This window comes from Pestalotiopsis fici (genome assembly GCF_000516985.1).
Source record: "Pestalotiopsis fici W106-1 unplaced genomic scaffold PFICI_Scf_6, whole genome shotgun sequence".
NCBI classification, from domain to species: Eukaryota; Fungi; Ascomycota; class Sordariomycetes; order Amphisphaeriales; family Sporocadaceae; genus Pestalotiopsis; species Pestalotiopsis fici.
Window position 1 is genome coordinate 1444358 of NW_006917096.1, and position 20257 is coordinate 1464614.

The 20257-nt window shown below is 49.3% G+C and overlaps 7 protein-coding genes across 7 annotated transcripts; 5 read left to right on the forward strand and 2 right to left on the reverse strand.

Moving 5' to 3' along the window:
* Positions 1–4274: 4274 nt before the first annotated feature.
* Positions 4275–5203, forward strand: PFICI_08909 (urease accessory protein ureG-like protein; the record flags this gene model as incomplete). The annotated part of the gene is made up of 2 exons (XM_007837490.1): positions 4275–4453; positions 4567–5203. 2 exons carry the CDS (start codon positions 4275–4277, stop codon positions 5201–5203), a joined length of 816 nt encoding a protein of 271 aa, XP_007835681.1.
* A 3397-nt stretch (positions 5204–8600) lies between these two features.
* PFICI_08910 (uncharacterized protein) lies at positions 8601–10423 on the forward strand (the record flags this gene model as incomplete). The annotated part of the gene is made up of 3 exons (XM_007837491.1): positions 8601–8989; positions 9055–9323; positions 9387–10423. The coding sequence occupies 3 exons, from the start codon at positions 8601–8603 to the stop codon at positions 10421–10423; spliced, it is 1695 nt and encodes a 564-aa protein (XP_007835682.1).
* Positions 10424–10800: 377 nt separating this feature from the next.
* PFICI_08911 (uncharacterized protein) lies at positions 10801–11826 on the reverse strand (the record flags this gene model as incomplete). The annotated part of the gene is made up of 1 exon (XM_007837492.1): positions 10801–11826. One exon carries the CDS (start codon positions 11824–11826, stop codon positions 10801–10803), a length of 1026 nt encoding a protein of 341 aa, XP_007835683.1.
* A 683-nt stretch (positions 11827–12509) lies between these two features.
* PFICI_08912 (uncharacterized protein) lies at positions 12510–14108 on the reverse strand (the record flags this gene model as incomplete). The annotated part of the gene is made up of 4 exons (XM_007837493.1): positions 12510–12578; positions 12637–13305; positions 13366–13500; positions 13584–14108. 4 exons carry the CDS (start codon positions 14106–14108, stop codon positions 12510–12512), a joined length of 1398 nt encoding a protein of 465 aa, XP_007835684.1.
* A 1114-nt stretch (positions 14109–15222) lies between these two features.
* On the forward strand, positions 15223–15768 carry PFICI_08913 (uncharacterized protein; the record flags this gene model as incomplete). Its single annotated transcript, XM_007837494.1, has 1 exon — positions 15223–15768. One exon carries the CDS (start codon positions 15223–15225, stop codon positions 15766–15768), a length of 546 nt encoding a protein of 181 aa, XP_007835685.1.
* A 349-nt stretch (positions 15769–16117) lies between these two features.
* Positions 16118–17034, forward strand: PFICI_08914 (uncharacterized protein; the record flags this gene model as incomplete). The annotated part of the gene is made up of 3 exons (XM_007837495.1): positions 16118–16299; positions 16348–16503; positions 16560–17034. 3 exons carry the CDS (start codon positions 16118–16120, stop codon positions 17032–17034), a joined length of 813 nt encoding a protein of 270 aa, XP_007835686.1.
* A 726-nt stretch (positions 17035–17760) lies between these two features.
* PFICI_08915 (60S ribosomal protein L15) lies at positions 17761–18749 on the forward strand (the record flags this gene model as incomplete). The annotated part of the gene is made up of 3 exons (XM_007837496.1): positions 17761–17847; positions 18133–18289; positions 18382–18749. The coding sequence occupies 3 exons, from the start codon at positions 17761–17763 to the stop codon at positions 18747–18749; spliced, it is 612 nt and encodes a 203-aa protein (XP_007835687.1).
* Between the last annotated feature and the right edge of the window lie 1508 nt (positions 18750–20257).

The window sequence follows — 20257 nt, forward strand, 5'->3', positions numbered from 1 at the left end:
TTAACCATTCTACAAATGGCAGAATTAGAGGGAGGGTTACGTGCGTGAGGCGCAAAGGCGGTTTGTTTGTTGGTGAATAATTGGATGGATGGGTGGAGAATTAATGTATCATAGTAAGAGGTATCTCCTTCTGCTTTTCTCCATTCCTCCTCCTTGCTTGTCTTTTCCCTTCCCTCTGTCTGCTCTGTTCTGTGGCCCTTTCTTCTCAGGTGTGAATGAATGTCGGTGCTCGCGAGCTCGGCCTCATATCGCACGACAATTCTTTGCATCGGGGGTGGACTGGACAGTGGAAACTGCGCTTCGGTTGTTTTTTTCTTTCGGGTCTAGGCTCAACAGGGGTGCATACAGACCTGCATTTGCATAGAGGCGTTCTGCTAGCTCTTCTTGGCGGGTGGAGGGATAAATAGTCTAATAATCAATGCCTGAGGGTCAGGTAGAGGAGGTCTGGTAATGTAGGTTAAATGGAATGTACCCGTAGCCCAGGTAAGAGATTGACATCCATCCACACACACACACACACAATGACTGTTGAACCCACCAATTCAGTGTGATCCGGCTCTTGTGTTTTTTTTTTCTTCTTCTCTATCTTGTCATTAGAATGAGAGTTCTCTTTGGAATGGGCATGGACCTAGCAAGCTGTGCTTATATTAATTCAGGTACCTGACGTTCTTGACTAGTGCTACAAGATAGCCTTTGTACGCTGTAGATCTTTAGCTTCCCCAGCCATTCTCAGTCTGTCGCACGATTGCCCATATATCAATATACTCTCCGTTGAAAAGCATGATGCGAAAGTTTGAATTCCGGGGACTATTGCGCTCCTCTGTTCATACAGACTTTATCGGTCGCCCTGCCTGTCTTGCATTGCACTCCGAGGAATACGGATGCCGTGCCCCTCTCGTTATGCCGTTCTGAATGCTTCTCAGTGTCTACTATCTACCATTTCTACCTACATACTGATATGTGTACATCCAATTATTAGGTACATTACTTACATTACATAGTATAGGCAGTGTGTGTCTGTGTGGCTACCTACAGTACACACCTAGCAGCAGCAGCACTAACCTAGTCATCTAGACCTCTTTACCCCATCTGTAGTCGTGGTCACATCAGGTGCCGGTCGAGCGTGGAGCAATGAGAATGCCGTATTCTTTTGCATTGGGTCCTGGGGACATATGCACTACGACCCTTTTGACTGCTGAACGACATGGCCGAGAGGTATTCAAGACGGCACACAATTGGTCGATGGCACATTGAACTTTTTATTGCCTCGTATTGGTGGCATACCATTACCCTTTGCTAGGACGGTACAAGTAAACGCCCAAACTAGACCATGGCTGAGAATTCCCAGTATTGATTGAAATGGACCCTTTTTTTTTTTTTTCTCCCCCTTCTCCCTCCCAAAAACACTTTTTTGTGGCTTGCAAGCCAGTTCACATGATGAGAAACCAGAATGGGCCGACGGTTGACGGGCGCAGCGCCTCTTTTCCTTCTCTGTGCTCCGTCATCTCACCGATCGATCTTGCGTCCAAGGCCCTTTTCGGTGCGACCAAGGATGCAATGCGGCGCGGTGCGCAGGACAATATCACAAAGGGGGCTCTCCCGCATGCAGGACCTGTACACTACAGACAGTTTGACAGACTTTTTAGGGGAGGGGGAAGACCCTAATTGTGTAGTGTACGTATGTCGTGTAGCCTTACTATTGTTGCTTACTTCACTTATTATAGCGGCCGCGCGAAACAACCAAGCGGGTGGATGTGAATGCCCCCTCTCATCCTCTTTCCCCTGTGACGCAAACTTGGGATATTCAGCGCAGATTGTTTGCATGACTAGATGAACTAATGACCTATGAAATCACCGCGCTCTTTCGAGGGAACCAAGGAAAACATTGAACGTCTTGGTTAGCGGCGTCCAGGGAACGCCTCACAACGGTTCTGCGGTGAGCCTGAAAAAAGCATGGGCTTGATGGGCTGGCAAATCAATCAAACGCTGCCGCTCGGGTGCTAGCTTGATATAAGTTGAAGGCCGGGCTGGGCTCGGGTCACGCGCAAGGGGCAACACAAATCCTTTTTTTACATAGTACCTAGGCACAGACAATGACAACAATGATGTCTCCCTCCCCCTCGGATGCGCTCCGGATCGTGGGTTGCTAAACTAGATAACTTCGAGGTTAGAAGATGGTCCTTTGAGACGCACGCTATGATGGCAGGTGATGCCTTTCTTCTCAAAACTGCATGAATTCGATTGCCCGAAACCATGGGAAAAATGATGCTTGACCGCTCTCCTCTTTCCACACTCAGTTAGATGAAAGTCGATCGATTCAAAATGTCGACGACGACGACGACGACAACGACGATAAACAACCCATGGCCCGTTGGGTTGGTCCCCCTCTCCCCAGTGGCACGTTGGTTCGTGACGATTCGCAAGCGTGCACAGCTGGGGACCCCGCAAAAGGCGAGCGTCGTACCCTTGGAGCCGCTGCCGATCTCTTGATCTGACAGGGCGAGCGATCCTTCCTTGGAGGTGCTGCTCCTCCTCCTTCGGGCACCGTGGGTTAGATCCATATGAGCCCGATAGGGAATCGTCGACATGTGACGTGCGACGGATGGTTTCGACTAGAGCATCCTGTCATGTGTCTGTACGTACTTCTTCTAGTGCCAGTGCTCACAAGGCAATTGTAATATGCAAACTCCAAATAGTGTAGTAATAATTCGGGCAGCTCAGACCATTGATCTGTCAATTCTGATCAGTAACAATCAGGAAAGCCAGACAAAGAATTCATACTCGTCATTTTCTACAGATTTATCTACGCACGTAATTCCGCGTCCCCTGTGGATCCCCTCGAGTGTCCGAGTCGTGCGTAGCCGGATCGTTCCGAGATTTGATCAAGACGGAGTAGAGATCATAAAGAAAAGGTTTCCCGGCGACGCATACGTAATATGGTGGATTCTCATATTTCCAAGGCTCCAAGCCCATGGCCATGGTCTGTGGAATAGCTTGTCTGTAGTGCGTGATGTCGGTATTCTCTACCCGATTGCCTTACCTTAATGGGTGGGAACACGCTTGATCTGAGCAGGCAGCGTAGACACCACTGGTTGAACAGTGGTAATTTTGCCCACTTGGTTCAACGCCTCGGGGCTTTGTTCTAACTTCTAGCCTTGGACGATATTTCTGGCGCCCGGATATGATGAAATTCTCGATGACCGAGTAAAAACATCTGTCTGTGCGGCCCTTGAATTATGCGCGATATACACAGAAAATAGGCTTGACAGAGGAGAACAAAAGCCACGAGATGGATCTATCGAAATCGATCGTGCCACATGTTCGAAACGCCCAAATCTGGGTTGGTTCAATTGTTAGCTAGGTCTTTTACCTTGGCAATTGGGAAAATCCCCTTCTCATGCTGCTTTACAGACAGACCATCGGGTAATGCACCCCTTCAATCAGAGAAACAATAATTCATCTCCTCCATATCATAAATGTCGGGAACGCAATGGCTGCAATAAACCGTTGCCATGCAAAGAGCGCCAGCTCCAGATACTTGCTGCCATTTCTTAGTGTCGTCCCCGATCGAAGCAGTAAGCCCAAATCTCAAGCTGACATATACTGACCTAACGGCACCATCAATATCTAATCTCGATTAGTATAGTGGTCAGTATGCCAGCTTGTCAATGAATACCAATTCAACTCGCTGGAGACCGGGGTTCAATTCCCCGATCGAGAGATTCTTTTGTTATATTTTTGGTCTTTAACACTTATTCTCAGAATCATAGTTCATGTGATCCTTTCCTTTTTTTTCTTTTTTTTTTTCCTTTTCGGGGCTATGTCTTTACAATGTTCGCTCCATATTTGACGTATATATGTGTACTGTTAGTTATAGGCTCTAGAGTATCGAAACCCCTCCATTCTAAGATTATTTGGTATTCTGAGTGATGGTAACTCATATGTACTTGATAAACTGATGAGACGCGGTCGACGCCGAGAACCGTGCTTTCTTTGCTCCATCAGAGAAAAAGACCCTGGACTTTTCACCCCGCAGTGCCCCTCCTGTACTCGCAGCAAAAAGACGGGACTGGCAAACTGGAGCTCTCATGAGGGCTGAGGGCAACAGGGGAAAAAAGAAGCTTTGAGCTGGTTCCCCCGCGCGCGCGCGCATATGTAAAATGTTATGTAGGTAGGTAGGTAACTGAGGTAGGGATAAGCAAACAAGGAGCAACAAGCTCTCCCCTGACTAAGAAATACTCAACCACTCAATTTATATATAATCACACACCACCATGGCGCATACTCACTCGCACGACGGCATTGGCGGCCACTCCCATGACGGCTTCAGTGCCGCCGATCACGGCCACTCCCACGAGATTCTCGATGGTCCTGGCAGCTACATTGGCCGTGAGATGCCCATCGTTGAGGGCAGAGAATGGTCTGAGCGTGCTTTCACTGTGGGCATTGGAGGGTGCGTCTGTCTGTCCCTCTTACTCCCAGTTGCTATACCCCATCTCGAGTCATGCAGTTGTATTGTCATATGCCATCAACCCGCTAACATGTGGCTCTGTGCCCCGAAAACAGACCGGTCGGTTCCGGCAAGACGGCGCTGATGCTCGCCCTCTGTCTTGCACTACGGGAAAAGTACTCCATCGCCGCCGTGACCAACGACATCTTCACCCGCGAGGACGCCGAATTCCTGACCAAGAACAAGGCGCTGCCGGCGCCGCGTATCCGGGCCATTGAGACGGGCGGATGCCCGCACGCCGCGGTGCGCGAGGACATCTCGGCCAACCTGGCCGCGCTCGAGGACCTGCACCGCGAGTTTGGCTCCGACATACTGCTCATTGAGTCAGGCGGCGACAACCTGGCCGCCAACTACTCGCGCGAGCTCGCCGACTACATCATCTACGTGATTGACGTCAGCGGCGGCGACAAGGTCCCCCGCAAGGGCGGTCCCGGCATCACCCAGAGCGACCTGCTCGTCGTCAACAAGACGGACCTGGCCGAGGCCGTCGGAGCCGACCTCGACGTCATGGAGCGCGACGCCCGCAAGATGCGCGAGGGCGGCCCGACCGTCTTTGCCCAGGTCAAGAAGGGCGTCGCCGTCGACCACATTGTCAACCTGATTATCAGCGCGTGGAAGGCCAGCGGTGCCGAGGAGGAGAGAAAGTCCAAGGGCGGTCCACGGCCGACGGAGGGTCTCGAGACGCTGTTGTAAGAGAGAAAAATTATACGGGCGATTGAGTTCTCATGGTGAGGGCTTGTACAGAACTTAATATCCGTTGAAAAAAAAAAAGCCGAGGTGCGAGGCAGTTCTCACCTATAATGCCACCAGTATCAATGTGTACGAGTCTTTATAGACAATTTATCGCCATACCTTTGGACTTAATATGATTAGAAGTATAACTTACGCATCGATGATCCCAGGAGCAAAGGAAGAGACCGTGGCTGTGCTGCACTGACTGCAGCTTCTTGAGAACTTCATTCTTCACGACCCCAGTAGAATTGAGCACACATGTGCTGATTGGTTGTCGTGGTCATTTAAATTCGTTCTTCTCAAAAGACTTGGAGAAGTCAACAAGGCTTGGAGATGGGGGGGAAACAGCCTACCCACAGACGACGAGTGTAGCCTGCTCAGAGTCGCACGCCTAGCTAAGCATGACCTTGGTCTATGCGGCTTACATTGACTATATGTTCCATTGTCTCATCTGTGCTGCAATCTTTAGACGAGTAGCGTGACCCCCATTCGCCAGTGCTTTGTGGAAGAGGTGTTAGCTGCTGACTTTCGGGCCCCCCACGGCTGACCAGTAAGTCTTCAACTGTGAGCACATCCAATTACACCGCATCCTCGCTGAGTAGAAACAGGCCGCCTCGTTCAGAGGGTTTTTGCTCAGCAGAAGTCGTTTATTTAAGCATGAAATTGTGCCTCTATTCACGCATATATTATTCTTTCAACCATCTTCACGAGAATCAGCTCGTGATAAATTCGGAGATTCAAGATTTCGCAAGACTTTCTCAGCCTTATCCTCATCAATAGCAAGGGATTCCATAAAGTCATAATTACACGATGATGAATGTATTTTGCGTACGTGGAGATCTTGCCCCAGACAATCATCTATATTCGCATAACTACAATCACCGTCTCCCGGCGCCGCGCTCTTTATTTTACATTTGGTCATTCAAAGCCCCATCCCATATCATAAGTAGTCTCTCATTTGAATTCCGTGGTGCAAGTTTCCACAAATACTGGCCTTCCAGGCTCTGCCACAATTGAAAAAAAGCTACAAGTAGATAGCTTCATCCACCCAAAGTAGTTTAGAGGACTGAATCGTTCGTCTCCTTTATGCTGCTCTGGTTTTTGAGCTCCACCATTTTCACCCACGACGTACGAGAGTGAGTTGCTTCCAGCACCTCGATGTCGGCGTGGAGGAAGACGCCTTCCAGTGTTGTCGTGGTGCCGCTGAGTGGCTCATGTTTGGTCGGCCGCGGGCTGGTTTGCTTAATGGTTCTTGTACACGGTCCATGGACAGGCCTTCCAGAACGCTCTGGTCCTCCTTGACATTAAATTTAAATGATAACAAGAATTCTTCGCATCTCTGAGTCTCCTCGTTAGAGAAGTTTGGCGGATTTCCCCGCGCATCCGAAGACTGAGCATTTCCTTCCAGACGTTAGTACGTCTAGCATCAAGAGTGACTGCCAGGGTACGTCAGTGGTCGTGTCGTAGGCGGTTCTATAGATGGCAAAGCCCCAGGTCTGGATTTCACGTACCCTCACTATGGTGATATATTCCTCGAATTCAGACATATTGCCGTCTATGCCGCCATAACGCGCGCGGGATTGGGTTGATGAGGAGGGGGGTTAGATGAGTTGAGAACGAAACAACAGAATTGGAGGGTAAGAAATGCGAAGGATTATGCAACAGTGAAAGCTATGTTTTGAAAACAAGCACTGCCGCAAATCCGCATCGAGGATAACATAATGCGGAAGATGAGAACTGCATCGTTTTATAGAGTATGTCAATGCCTTGCCATTGCCCGTTGAATAAGGCTGCTAAGGCCCAAGCCAGCTCGGCCCCAGCTATTCATCTCCCCAAGTCCTGCTTTCTGCTCCGGATTGAAGGTACTGCATTCCTAGTAATGGAAAGACCGGCCGAGATGCCAAAAACGAAACAAGAGAGAGGAAGAGAGGAAGAGATGAATGCGACCAGACAGCCCTGAAAGCCCTGAATCATATCTGTACAGCTTTAATGGAAGAAGTCATTCCCAAGATGGACAACATTGAATAGATCAATAGTTCTCAAGTAATATGTTCGCAGATTAGTATGATGCCACGTTTTATACTATCAAATGATGCTATGTTATCAGATCATGCTGTCTTATCATAATCCTATGTTGGACTCTTGCATGCGACGTTTCCGACTTAGATATGGATATTGTGTTGCTGCTGCGCCACCAGGTCACTTTTTTTTTTTTAGGGGGGGGAGCTGATTGCTATCGTAAGTCCCTATTGGCTCTGAGAGTCTTCCGCGTGGCTCAAACCATAGAGCTGATATCTGCTCGCTGGACTAAGCAATTCGCTATACATATTGCAATGTCGTGATATGAAAGACAATCAAATGTTGGCGATCATAAACCCATATCGTTGTAATAGCTTCTTCACTTGCAAAAGAGTTGTAATCCCAATCGAGGATGACGGCCCGGCTCATATCGCAAATACCTAGGGAGTTCAAGTGTCTGGAGTTTGGATGGACTCTAATAAAACGTCTTTATTTCCGCGTCTAAGCATATATGGTTCGGATAAGGCTCCGCCTCTGATCCACATGTTTATCCTGACATATTATGTGGACTTTTATTGTGCTTGAACGACAAATACTGTTTGCAGTAATGCTGGCCGTGGCTATTTTCTTTGGGCTACCAGGATGAGCATCCTACGAGCCATATTATGCAGATATTTTTCTCGGTCGCGAACAGCATTGGACAAGGATGTGAAACCAGACAAGAAGTAAAGAGTCAAATCATCTTAAAGACCGCCGATGACTGACTGGAACTGTGTAAGCGCGATGAGCGGAACCCACAGCAACATGGAGCCGAAGGAAGCAACCTGCAGGGTCCAATAGACATGGTTAAGGGGCACTGCGCCAGTGTCGACAAACATAAATAGATTATCATTCGGATTATCACGAAATCCGAAGCACTAAACTGTATCCTTGGTCATTTGGTTGGCCCAGGGCCTGCCATGAGTATTGAGCATGGCTCGAGTGTCTAATCCACTCTTCTCCATATTCCATACCCTGGCATAGCTTCTTCAGCCAAAGAAAGCAGGGGCATCGTTGAAACACGCTGCCATTTGAGTGGAGATGTGACCCTGGCTCTGCTGCAAAGCAAGCACTTGATGTGGCTCAAAGTCGCGCGAGCTGAGGTGATATTTTTATATTGAAAAATAGGGAAAAAGTCCCATCTCTTCCATGTCTAGGTAGTTTCCGTCTTCATGAACGTTTATACCACAAGTTGTTAGCTTGGAGAGATCTGGATGATCCGAGCCACGCCGACATCTCACTATTATAGAGACTCGCAACAACAGATCGAGGCACGCTCATCTTCTAGTGATCTCTCAAAATGGTGAGGCCCGGGTTTCGAGAAGAGCTCTCCAACGAGCCCTTTATACCTTCGAATCCTCAGCCAGAGTCGCGCACGAGCCGATCATCACGAAAGTCCACCGAGGTCGAGAATAAGACGGCGCCGAGGCACTGCACCATCTTTCACAAGACTGACTGGGCTCTGGAGATCCTGAGCTCCATCTTCTCTGTACTCTGTCTCATCGGCATAGCGATCCTTCTCTCATACATTCAAGGACGGCGACTGTCGTCTTGGACATTGGCTGTGTCACCTAATGCATTTATATCCGTCCTGTCAACGGCATCAAACGCATTTCTTATTCTTCCCGTCTCGGAATGCATCAGTCAACTCAAATGGTGGCATTTATTAAGATCCAAAAGAACCAACAGGTACAATAAGCAACACTTACTTTTTTCTTTGTGATGCATATGGCATGGGGTTAATCGTGATATAGGCTCGAAGACCTCCAACTCTTTGATAATGCTAGTCGAGGACCGCTTGGATCTGTGAAGTTCTTCTGGCGCCTCCCAACCAAGTCTATGCTGCCGTACATTGGGTGTATCGTGACTGTGGCCGCCATTGCAATCAGTCCCATGATTCAACAGATTCTTCAGTTCGAGTCAAAGAGGACTCAGATCGACGGGGCTTTCGCTACAGTACGCACCTCGCAGGTTTACGACTATGGTAGTCAGTGGGACTCGACCATGGACGGCATGACCTTTCGTACGTTTACTTCCTTGTGTGCCCAGTCGAGAGCTTTTTTGTACTAATGACCACATCTGGCAGAAACGACACGAGACGGCCAGATGCACGCCGCAGTGGCAGTCGCACTGTATTCGGATATACGACTTCCAGGTCTGACTTGTCCCACGGGCAGCTGTGACTATGAGCCCTATGGGTCTTTTGCAGTCACTAGCCAGTGCGACGATGTCAGCTCGACCACGACTTCAGACTGCAAGACTAGCAACTCGTCGTACGGGGAGTCATGCACCTTTACGACGCCGTCTGGGTACAACATCTCCGCTCACACCAGCTTCTCGGCGCATACGGGCTTCACGTATACCAAGATCAACACCACCGAAGACGCGCTGGGTACTGCCAGTGATTCCAGGGCAGACGATATCTTTACCGTGGGCCTGGTACGCTTTCAAGGGTCCCAAACCGATGAAACGTGGAAGGACGGCATGGAGGCGTACGAGTGCGTATTCAGATACTGCGCCAAGCAATACACGGACTGGAGCGTAGTCAATGGCTCCGTGATCGCAGGGCAAGAACAGGCCTACACCGTGAATCTTACCACGCAGGGCCCTGACATTGGCTATACCGTCCTGGACGAAGAGAACTACCCCTTCAACGGCTCCTTCTCCATTTGGTACCAAGACCTGGCCAACATGCACACCATCCTCGCCGACGCATTCGAGCCCGCCGGGACATCGACCTTGAACGTAATCAACTCTCTATACGTGGCCGACGACATCCCGCAGCTCATGGCCAATGTGTCGTCGGCCATGTCGTACCGCATGATGTACGGGCCCAACAGCACCGAGACGCTGTTCCCGGCGTACGAGGAGGCCACCTTTATGGAGGTCTACTGGCTGTGGCTCATACTGCCGGCCCTGCTCGTGCTCGCGTCGGTGCTGCTCCTCATGGTTGTCGTGCTCGTGACGCACCGCGAAAAGCAGCTCATTTGGAAGTCGTCCCTGACGCCCTTTCTCATGTCCGAGACGTCTTGGCCGCTCATGACGGCGGCGCAGAGGCCGCTGTGGACAAAGACCGGGTTGGATTCGCGGACGGCTGTAATAGCTAATCATTTGACGAAATGAGGCGGAAAATCTGTGTGTTTCTGCAGGGCTTGTATACTAGCAACGTATGAAATAATGATGGCACGAATCAAGCTTACTTGGTATTCCAGGGTTCTTTCTCTAAGTGTTGTGTTTGGTCTGTTTCTGGAGAAACGTGAATGTGATAATTTGGGTGCATAAATATGTGCTTGCCACGATATCTGCGTGGAAGTTGTCACGGGCACTTTCGCACCTTCATCCAGTACTACCTACTACCAGCTTCTATATGAGTACTGGTGCATGCGGAAATGCTTTCGTCATTTTCACATGAATTGTAATGATCTGTCGAAAGCCATGATGAGGACATGTATCTGATGTTCATACTTCTTATACTCTACGAACAAAAAACCCCTATTCACTCACAGAGTTACGATAACCTTTTGAGCTGAAACACCCTTTGACAGATGATCCAAACCGGCCTGTATACTCTCCAAACCCTTGCCGACGACAAATGGTTCCGGAGCCGGTACAAAGGAACCGCTCGCCAATGCGTGGGGGAGAAAGTCCTTCCAGACCGCCGGGCCGACGTTATTGCCCCGGATGGAGAGGGAATAAATGTGCTTGGAGAGGGTGCCCTCGGGAGTCTCGGGAAAGCCCGGGGTCACGGTCGCTACGAATTTATTCCCGCCATTGATCTGAGCTAGCAACTCGAGGATGGGAGTACCGGCGCGCGGTCCGCCGACACAATCAAGCACGCCGGCGAGGGTCTTGCCCTCAAAGACGCGCACCAGGTCCGCCACGACGCTCGGGCTCTGGTAGTCGAGAGCCCGGCTGGCGCCCAGCTTCTCGACCAAGCCAAAGTTCTTGGCCGACGCCGTGGTGATGACTTCGTAGCCGGCGGCCACGGCCAGCTGGATGGCGTTGCAGCCAACACTGGACGTGCCGCCCCAAATCAGGACCGTCTGGCCATTGGACGCCCGGGCTGGCTCCGTGGGGAGCTGCAAGTTGAGATAATCCTGCTGAAAGAGCCCGGCGGCCGCGGTGGAGAAACACAGCGGCACCACGCCAGCCGTCTCATATGAGAGCGTGTCGGGAATTTTGCAGCTTAGTACCGCTTCCAAGACGGTGTACTCCTGAAAGCCGCCCATGTCGTTTCTGCCATGGGCCAGCCAAGACGCAGTTCCAATGACGCGGTTGCCTTTACTAAAACTGGTGACACTGGGGCCGACCGAGACAACCTCGCCAGCCACATCGCCGCCCATCACAACGGGGTAGGTCAGGTTGTGGACGGCCCAGAGCTGATTCTTGACGTCTATTGGGTTGATTCCAATAACATGGTTCTTGATGAGGATCTGACCCTCCAGGGGGACGCCCATGGGTGCGGGCTTGACCTGGAAAGGCCGTGCTTGCTTCTCGGGGAGCCAGGCGGCTGTGTTAGAAGCCATTGTGTATCTGCGTATGAGTATAGAGGAGATGGTCCGATCACTGATCCTAGGTCGATTTGTAAATTGACATGTGAATGTTTGGCGACTTGAAAAGACGAATATACTGTAGTGAAGTTGATATAAGCGACTGCTAAGGATTCTTGGGGTTTTCATATGGTCTTTTCTTCTTCTTTCTCAATTGGAGACATCACTCCTTTAATACTTGTGAGTCAATGCCACGAGGCGCGGAATTCCGATATGGAAACAAAACTGTTTCTAAGCAAGATGAATTGTATCGTTCTGCTTGGGAGATTGAATTAGTGAGCAATCTGGCGGCCTTCAATGTCTCCCTCCTTATAGAGAGCGCAACGCTAACCAAGACAGGCCAAGAGGCGACCCTGAAGGTCTATACGATTCTCAATCTGGCTAGCGTTGCGCTTCGGATGGGCTGAATAATCTGATCGGCCTTCGAACCTGCGAAACCCGAAAGACAATATGGAGAGAAAAACAGAATGGTCGGACATAATGATCGGAGCAGCGTTATTTGCGAAGTTCATGTTTCTTTCCCCGAGTGAAATATGACCGTCACTATATCTGGACGTCCACAATTTCAAGGTGAGCCGGGACAACACGGATGATAATGAGAACTAGGGATCGATCTATGCATTAGACATGTCCTTGACATGATTTCTACTACCCACCAGCTAGCTAAGGAACCCCGACCAGATGATCATACATCCGCTGAGTACGTATTCTTTGTCTAGATTCGGTTCCTGGAAATCGGGAGGTTAGCACTTGATGGCGTACACAGAAAATCTGTTCATCACGTACATGAGCAAGAACAGTTGCCTGTCCTAGCCCCATATTCGATCCGATCCACAATAAGCATTCTCTTGCATACTGTCTCTCTGGTTCGTGCAAGTATGGCATTTGTGTGAGAACGTAGAGCGGATGCAGAAGAAGCAAGCCGCCAAGGTGTTTGCCCGTATCCGTAATTTCGGATGTTTTCGCCAAATCATTGATGAATGCCGGCAGACTGTCAGTCAAATGATAGGGTATCGACGCAGCGATTTCTTGAAAGATTGTTTGAGTCTCTTCTAAATAATGATCATCGTGGCAAGCGGTCCTGGGGTCTTGTGGTAGTCTCAGTATGAGGGCCAGGAGCAATAACTGAGCTGTGCGAAAGATGTTCCATATACCCGCGACGTAAAGGTCAAAATACGTATCGAGGTTTCCAGGCCACAGTCCTGCTGGTACATGTTGCGTCACATCTCTTTGATATGTTACTCCAGCTGTGGTGGGTCGAAAGTCCAGTGGCCTCGTGTTCTGCCATTCGGAGAATAGCTGACTCAAAGCCATAGCGTCTTTCTTTATTTCTGCCACATCGTTTGTGCCAATAGAGTGCTCATTTCTTGAGTAGAGCTTCTCGACCCCAGATAGTAGATCCCCAAGACTACCGGTTGGCCCACGCAGGCTCGGGATACAGAATATCGTGTCCAACTATAAAAGATTATACTTAGTACTAGCTTTTGAGGCAGCTGTCAAAATAAACTCTCTTACATGAAACTGCTTGAAAAAGCTAGAACCCTCTCCGTTGAAATCGTTTCCGGGCAGGTGTTTAACTTTCATCAGTGCCGAGAGGCCTTTGGCATGTATCTCGTGCGCACCGTGGTTGTCAGAACTCGCAATCATCATCTGCGTGTTGCAAATGGAAAGTGTCAGCTTCTGACCATTGACTAATTATCTTTTTCACATTATTGAGATGCTTCTCGGTATACCTGGTAAAGTCCCAATAGCATTGCAATTGACTTGGCTTCTTTGGTTGGTTCAGTGACTGGGTCGTCAATGGCCCTAGCCAGAGATCCAAGTAATTCTTGGTAAAAGGCCTCGCTTTTGCGCATGATGGCAGGCCTATTGAGAGGCTTGGCATGGCTCACGAACCCCACTGCCTGACAGGCTCTAGCCAGGTCTGATTTGGGTCCGAGGCGCCGAACCTTTTTCTCGATACCGGGCAGGAAGCCTTGAGATATATGCTCATTAGTGGATACCACGCAAAAGTCGTAGTAAAAGGCCCGAAGACAGAATGCATTGCTCTGTGCATCGGTGGTCTCTGGTGGTATGCTGTCATCCGGGAGGTCATTTCTGGTGCCCGGGATAGGTGTCCGCTTAGGTAAGGTGCACTTTCGGGCCATGGACGAGAAAGTAGCGATCTGGCTCTGGTCTCGAGGTTCGTATGAGCGAAAGTCTGCAGTGCCATGGACTTCATAGCCGCTACAGCAGCGATTCGCCTTGAGACATCTCATGCATGACTACAGATTGAAGGTCAATTAGGTCTCCTTGTCATCTTCTCTAAACCCCTGTTGCGACGAATTATGAATAGTGGCGGTTGATTCTGCGTGATACATAAGAGATAAGAGCGTACCGGTCGTGTCTCGTCGCACTGTTGATACAAACTGCACGTTAGCTCTCAAGCGTCTTATCAGGGAATTTTCGAGTAGATATCCTCAATGTCGCTGCTCTTGCGCACCTTCTTCCGCCGCATTCGGCAGGAGCCGCAGCCTTTAGATGGACCTAAATACACCATAGTGAACCCTTACGGAGGGTTTCGCCACACAACTGCCCAGGTTCACCGTTCTAGGTAATCACTCGTGGCGCCTGTGATATCTCGGACAATGAGACTTCCGCGACGTTGAGATGTCTGTGAAATCAAAGATTGTTCCGTACCGCTGAAACTTTGCAGTATGAAGTCACGACTCACAAGTTCGGACTTCGAGTAGTCTATTAGTGGTTTTCGTAAGCACCCACGGAGTTTAGGATTTCCGTATCAGGACTTGTTTGTGGCTTATATCCGAACCCAATCTATGATCACAGGCAACCTTGTTATTTCGGCATCATCACTGCCTGCCACTGAACAATACTTCTAGAGATCAAAAAAATTGGTATCTTGATTCATTAGGCATATATGCATAGTCAGGCACAGGTAGGCAACAAGTCACCCATATTAGATAGGTGGTTAGCGACATTGGTGGGTTGCTTTTGGTGGACTTTCGAATGCCTGTCAGCAGCACCTAAGAATCAGGATAATGAAAACCTTAAGCATCATTCGGGGGTCCGCAAAAAATGATCCCGAGTATTGGGGTGATTCCAAAGTATTGCTTAGGTGTACAAAGAAATGCTAGACACTTCTTTGGAATAAAAGGCTTGTGAGCGCCCCGTTCTATTGTCTGAACCACACAAGACAAGGAAGTCTATACAAATTGTCTCGCTCCACTTTTCTAGTTGATATCAAAGTTCGAACCTGGAAATCATCATCTTATAAACTCGTCTTGATCCTACTGAAGCCCGAATCCTAGGACCTGAGAACTTATTACATGTAAAGTCCGGGGTAGAGTTGCGAGGAAGAATAAGTCGCCCACAATGACCAGACCCAGAGAAGGCATTCTCCGAAAGAATGTCGACAGTTCAACTATCAACCAGCCAGAAACGACCCGGAGGTCAGGATGGCCATCGCTCAATCCAGGTTCCGCCAGCAATCCAGGTCGAGACTCCAATATGACGGACTTGTTCGCTCGAGCTCGGCCAGCGCCAGAGACAGCGCCTCGAAGATCGCTTACGCCACAGAGTCATCCTTTCCTGAAGATGCCCAAGACTCTCCAGGAGACACAGAAGCAGATGACCAAAGAAGAACAGTCAGTCACGACAAAAAAGAGTAATGGAAGCTCAAAGAGAGTCAGATTTCAAGAAACTTCTCCACAGCAAGCCGTCCGGCAATCAAAAGCCAAGCTTGTTCTCAAGGCTTGGCAGACTTTCAACAATCAACTTTTTGATATCAACAACGAAGGCGACAAAGAAGATGACCCAGAACTCAATAATGTGATGGAAAATATGTTGAATATGAACTGGGTGTATATGCATAAGCAGGGGGTTGAACGTCTGGCTGAATTGGCAAACAGCGAGGAGTGAAGAAACATGGAAGCATGAGTGTCTCTTATCGCCACATAGGTCCTCGAGGGTTAGGTACCAGACCTACTTCATGTAGTATTTTTATTGGAGGCAGCAGTTGACAGTCGTGAGACGGCTCCTGCCTGCTCAATGCAATAAAACTCTTGTCGGGAAGGAAAGAACGACCACCGGCATCTCCCCACCAAATTTGCATGTACTGAAATTTTGTTTTCTCTTGGAGCGACACGTCACCTAGATTAAAGACCATTTGAGACCAAGATATTTTGTTGGAAAATCCACGAACCCAAGACCACCGTACACCTGACTGTTGTCGTTGCAGCATCGGCATCCCAAGACGTAATTTGGTACCATGGCACCCAAGCGAAACGCCAAGCGCAAGAGCAATGAAGAGCACGTGAACCCAGATCCGTCAGACGACGATGTTGGTCGAGGCAGAACCAGGCAAAAGCAATCTGTGAAACGGGCAAAAGGCGAAAGCCTGTCTCGTCTCGCGGGTTCCGGGGACAATGACGCTCTCAGAGATGATAGTCGGTAGGTTAAGTTTTCCCACTCTCGACCAATGCATCATACCAACTGAAGAAAATACGGAAGTTTGCAGAGCTGGGGCAAGTGGATTGATGACATCAGTAAAAACGAGGAGAAGTTTTCCAAGGAGTTCATGAGCGCTTCGGAGGAAAATGTCGACAAGCAGACTGAACAGCTGAAAATGCTAATGAAACAGGGAGAGGATACACTGTACGAGTCCTGCCTCCAACGCCCTGGCCAACCATTTGTACTGACAATGAACTCAGGAAAGGACACCGCCAAAAGGTCAACAACATTGTCAATCAGCTCTACATGGAAAGTACACAGCCAGAAGAGCCGCTGGACAGCAGCGGGACTCTCCAGGATCAAGCACACGACGCCATCGCTCGATATCGAGACATGATCAAGTGTTTCCGGGGCATGAACGAGACATTGCAGCAAAAGGCTCCAATCGAGGTACCCACTTCCACCATCGAAAAAGACAAGCACGACATTCAGCAGATCATGCAACATGCCCGCGATGATGGTGAAAAGCTTGCAAGGGGCCATTTGGCGCCTTATACCTATTCATCACCGGTCAAGGATACGTCGGAAATCAGTGGCCATGAGCAGACTGGAGCAAACATGTTCCAGGCCAGCCGCAAGACTGTACGAGACAGTGTTGGCAGCGTGATTGAACAGCAGAAGGATGGCCTGCGGCAACTCATTAGCACACTATCAGCAGCCCAGAACCAAGTTTGATCTCTGCAATCACTCTCAATGAGCAGACCAGTCCATACAGTGGCAACATTTTGGAGGGGTAAGAAACCAAGTGTATAAACTAAGGCGCGACGATCGACAGCAGGCTTGGTCAAGGATGTATGATAGGACATTTTGGAATTTTTGATGTGCCAAGAGCATTTCATCGATGCATGCCAATTGCTGAGACTTGCAAATTGTACGGTACATCTTTGTTAATGCAGATAGAATATACATGAAGAAAACATCATCACCCAAAAATATTAATAATTCAACAATACGTGACGTGCCCCAACCCTGTGTCGTGTTTTTCTGTTTCCTGCTCTCCCAAAACTCCAACCAAGCTCAATCCCTGGTGTCTCTCCTCCCAAATGAGAACCTCACAGTGGGAACCGCGGTGAACGAAATAAGTGGGACTTGAAGAGACCTTTGAGCTAGACCTTATTAGGATTAGTCCACAGTTCTGAAGCCCGCCATGGCCCGGCACCTGCCCGCCCCACCCAGCGCACACTTTCAATTTTTCCAAACCCACCCAAATTCACTTGGAAAATTGGAGGTTTCGAACTTTCAGATCTGCCAACTCCCACCAACCGACAAACGACCACTCCGTTTTTGCAGGCCTCAAATTCCAACCTGGTGCGTACCCGAGTCCCCAGAAGTCGAACTTTTCCTTCCTTTCCTCTCTTTTGTTTTCTTACTAACCTAGTTCTCCCCCGCCAAACAGTCAAGATGGGTGCCCTCAAGTACGTCGAAGAGCTTCAAAAGAAGAAGCAGTCGGATGTCCTGCGATTCCTCCTCCGCGTCCGCTGCTGGGAGGTATGTTGAAAAAAAAAATTCCTCGAGTTTTCGATCCTGCCGACGCGCAATTACGCACACATACGAACGATCATATGCATTCAATTGCAATCAATGGATGACCATGTGGACGCTCTTGTGTTTTCTCTCCTCGGTTGAGGTCTTGTGAGCGGCATCTCGCTCCTCTTGGATCACCTAGAGTATCATGCGAGCCAGGCCATTTACAGGTACCTCAGTCGGGCGATGAAGAACCCCGTGTCTTTGCTATACAGTCGTTGAACATTTGCTGAGACTGCATCAATATAGCTTCGTCAGTTGAACGTCATCCACCGCGCTTCCCGCCCTTCGCGCCCCGACAAGGCTCGTCGTCTTGGTTACAAGGCCAAGCAGGGCTACGTTATCTACCGTGTCCGTGTCCGCCGTGGTGGTCGCAAGCGACCCGTGCCCAAGGGTGCCACCTATGGTACGTCTCGAAAATTTTGATCACCGGGCCTGGCAGCACCTTGAGGTGCCAGCCCATATCATCAAAAGACATCTACTGACACACGACCACAGGCAAGCCCACCAACCAGGGTGTGAACCAGCTCAAGTACCAGCGCTCCCTCAAGTCGACCGCTGAGGAGCGTGTCGGCCGCCGCTGCGCCAACTTGCGCGTCCTGAACTCCTACTGGATCAACCAGGACTCCACCTACAAGTACTACGAGGTCATCCTCGTCGACCCCCAGCACAAGGCTATCCGCCAGGACCCCCGCATCAACTGGATCGTCGCCCCCGTCCACAAGCACCGCGAGTCCCGCGGCCTTACTGCTACTGGCAAGAAGTCCCGTGGTCTCAACAAGGGCCACCGCTACAACAAGACCAAGGCTGGCCGCAGAAAGACCTGGAAGCGCCACAACACCCTGTCCCTCTGGAGATACCGATAGACGGATCGCCGGTGAGGGATCTGTTGAGGGGGCGATTGATGAAAATGAGAAAGTTTGGGCATTTGGCATGGTCAATTTACGATGGAGTAAGGTCCTGCTTCGTGGTCTGGTTCACGCGCTGAGGAAAATCGGCCGGAGTAACGTTACGTACTTGAGAATGGGTTTAAAATAAATACCGACAACACATGAACAAGTTTGCCCCGCCTTGTCTCTTTTTCCTACATTCCTCTACAGTGACCGTGTTTGCCCTTTGCAGCCTCGATACTGATTTGTCACTGCGCGAAACTCATCTCCTTGGCAGACTTGAAGTGTTACTAATGGTTATATGTCAAGAGAAGTCTTGTGTGAGGAGCAACATTGACATCAGTACATCTGTATGTATTAAATATCCCTTCGCCAAGCCCATTCATCGCTGTCAAACAGGGTTTTCTACCTTGAGATAACAAAGAGCCATGAGAGACAGCGTTGAGGCAGTCCATGTGCCCCTCCTCACACCATGGCACACGATACCGTAGACAAACCTTTTTCTTTCTTTCCTGCCCATCACCTAGGAACAGAATCCCTTGTCAAGAATGTATCGTCGTGGCCAACAGTCCTGCTAGTTTGAGAATTCTTCAGCCCCATGACTTGATCTCGAGATGATGCCCGAAAGGGACTACCACGGAAAGATGTAATATTTTCTTTCTCACGACCAGCTAGATCATACATGTTTGTGAAACCTGGTTGAGACAATAGCCATGATTTTGAGAACTGGAGAATCGTGACCAGAGAATTATTCAGTTGAGCTGGAAAAAGGAAGGGGTGTCATGGGGGGAGAGAAAATGGTGCTTTCTAGGCCTTGACAGTAATCGATCGAAGCACGTCAAGCTGAATTTCCGGAGAACGAGTACGTAGTTGTCATCCGTCCAGCAAAGGAGGAGATTTTGAGCTGGGACATTCTACGTTACCAAAGCCGAATAAGGCCCATGGCATGTCTGCCATTCCAATATAATTTCCGGCAAAGTCATCAAACACGTTATTTCGACTTCTTGGCAAAGCCCAAACAGAGCCGTGGAATCTAAGAGGCGATCTCTCGTAGCCACAAACAGTCAGGTACAGTGTATAAAAAACAAATGACAACTCTGGATATAATTCATTATTGCTTCCTCCACCTTTCTCAGACCGAGTATGCAGGCGTCTGAAGGAGTCAAGAGCATAAATGCAACTTGGTCACTTATCCATATTATCTGAAAGCATAAGGGTTGTGAGTCGCGCTTCCTGGAGCAGATTCTCGAAAAGGACCAACCTGTGTCGACGTTGATAGACTCTTGTTTTATTAAATATCTGGTGTTTCAATTTTGAAAGCTTCAATCATTCATGTGACATTTCCTTCTCGCCACCGCCTATTCGCGTCTACGCTCTACAGAAGTTTCCATACCAAGTCTCTGGCTTTCTACCCTATCGTGATTAATGAATGCCTCGTCTTCTATACAAAGCAAAAGCTTTCGACAGAAAAAGATTGCCGTTTT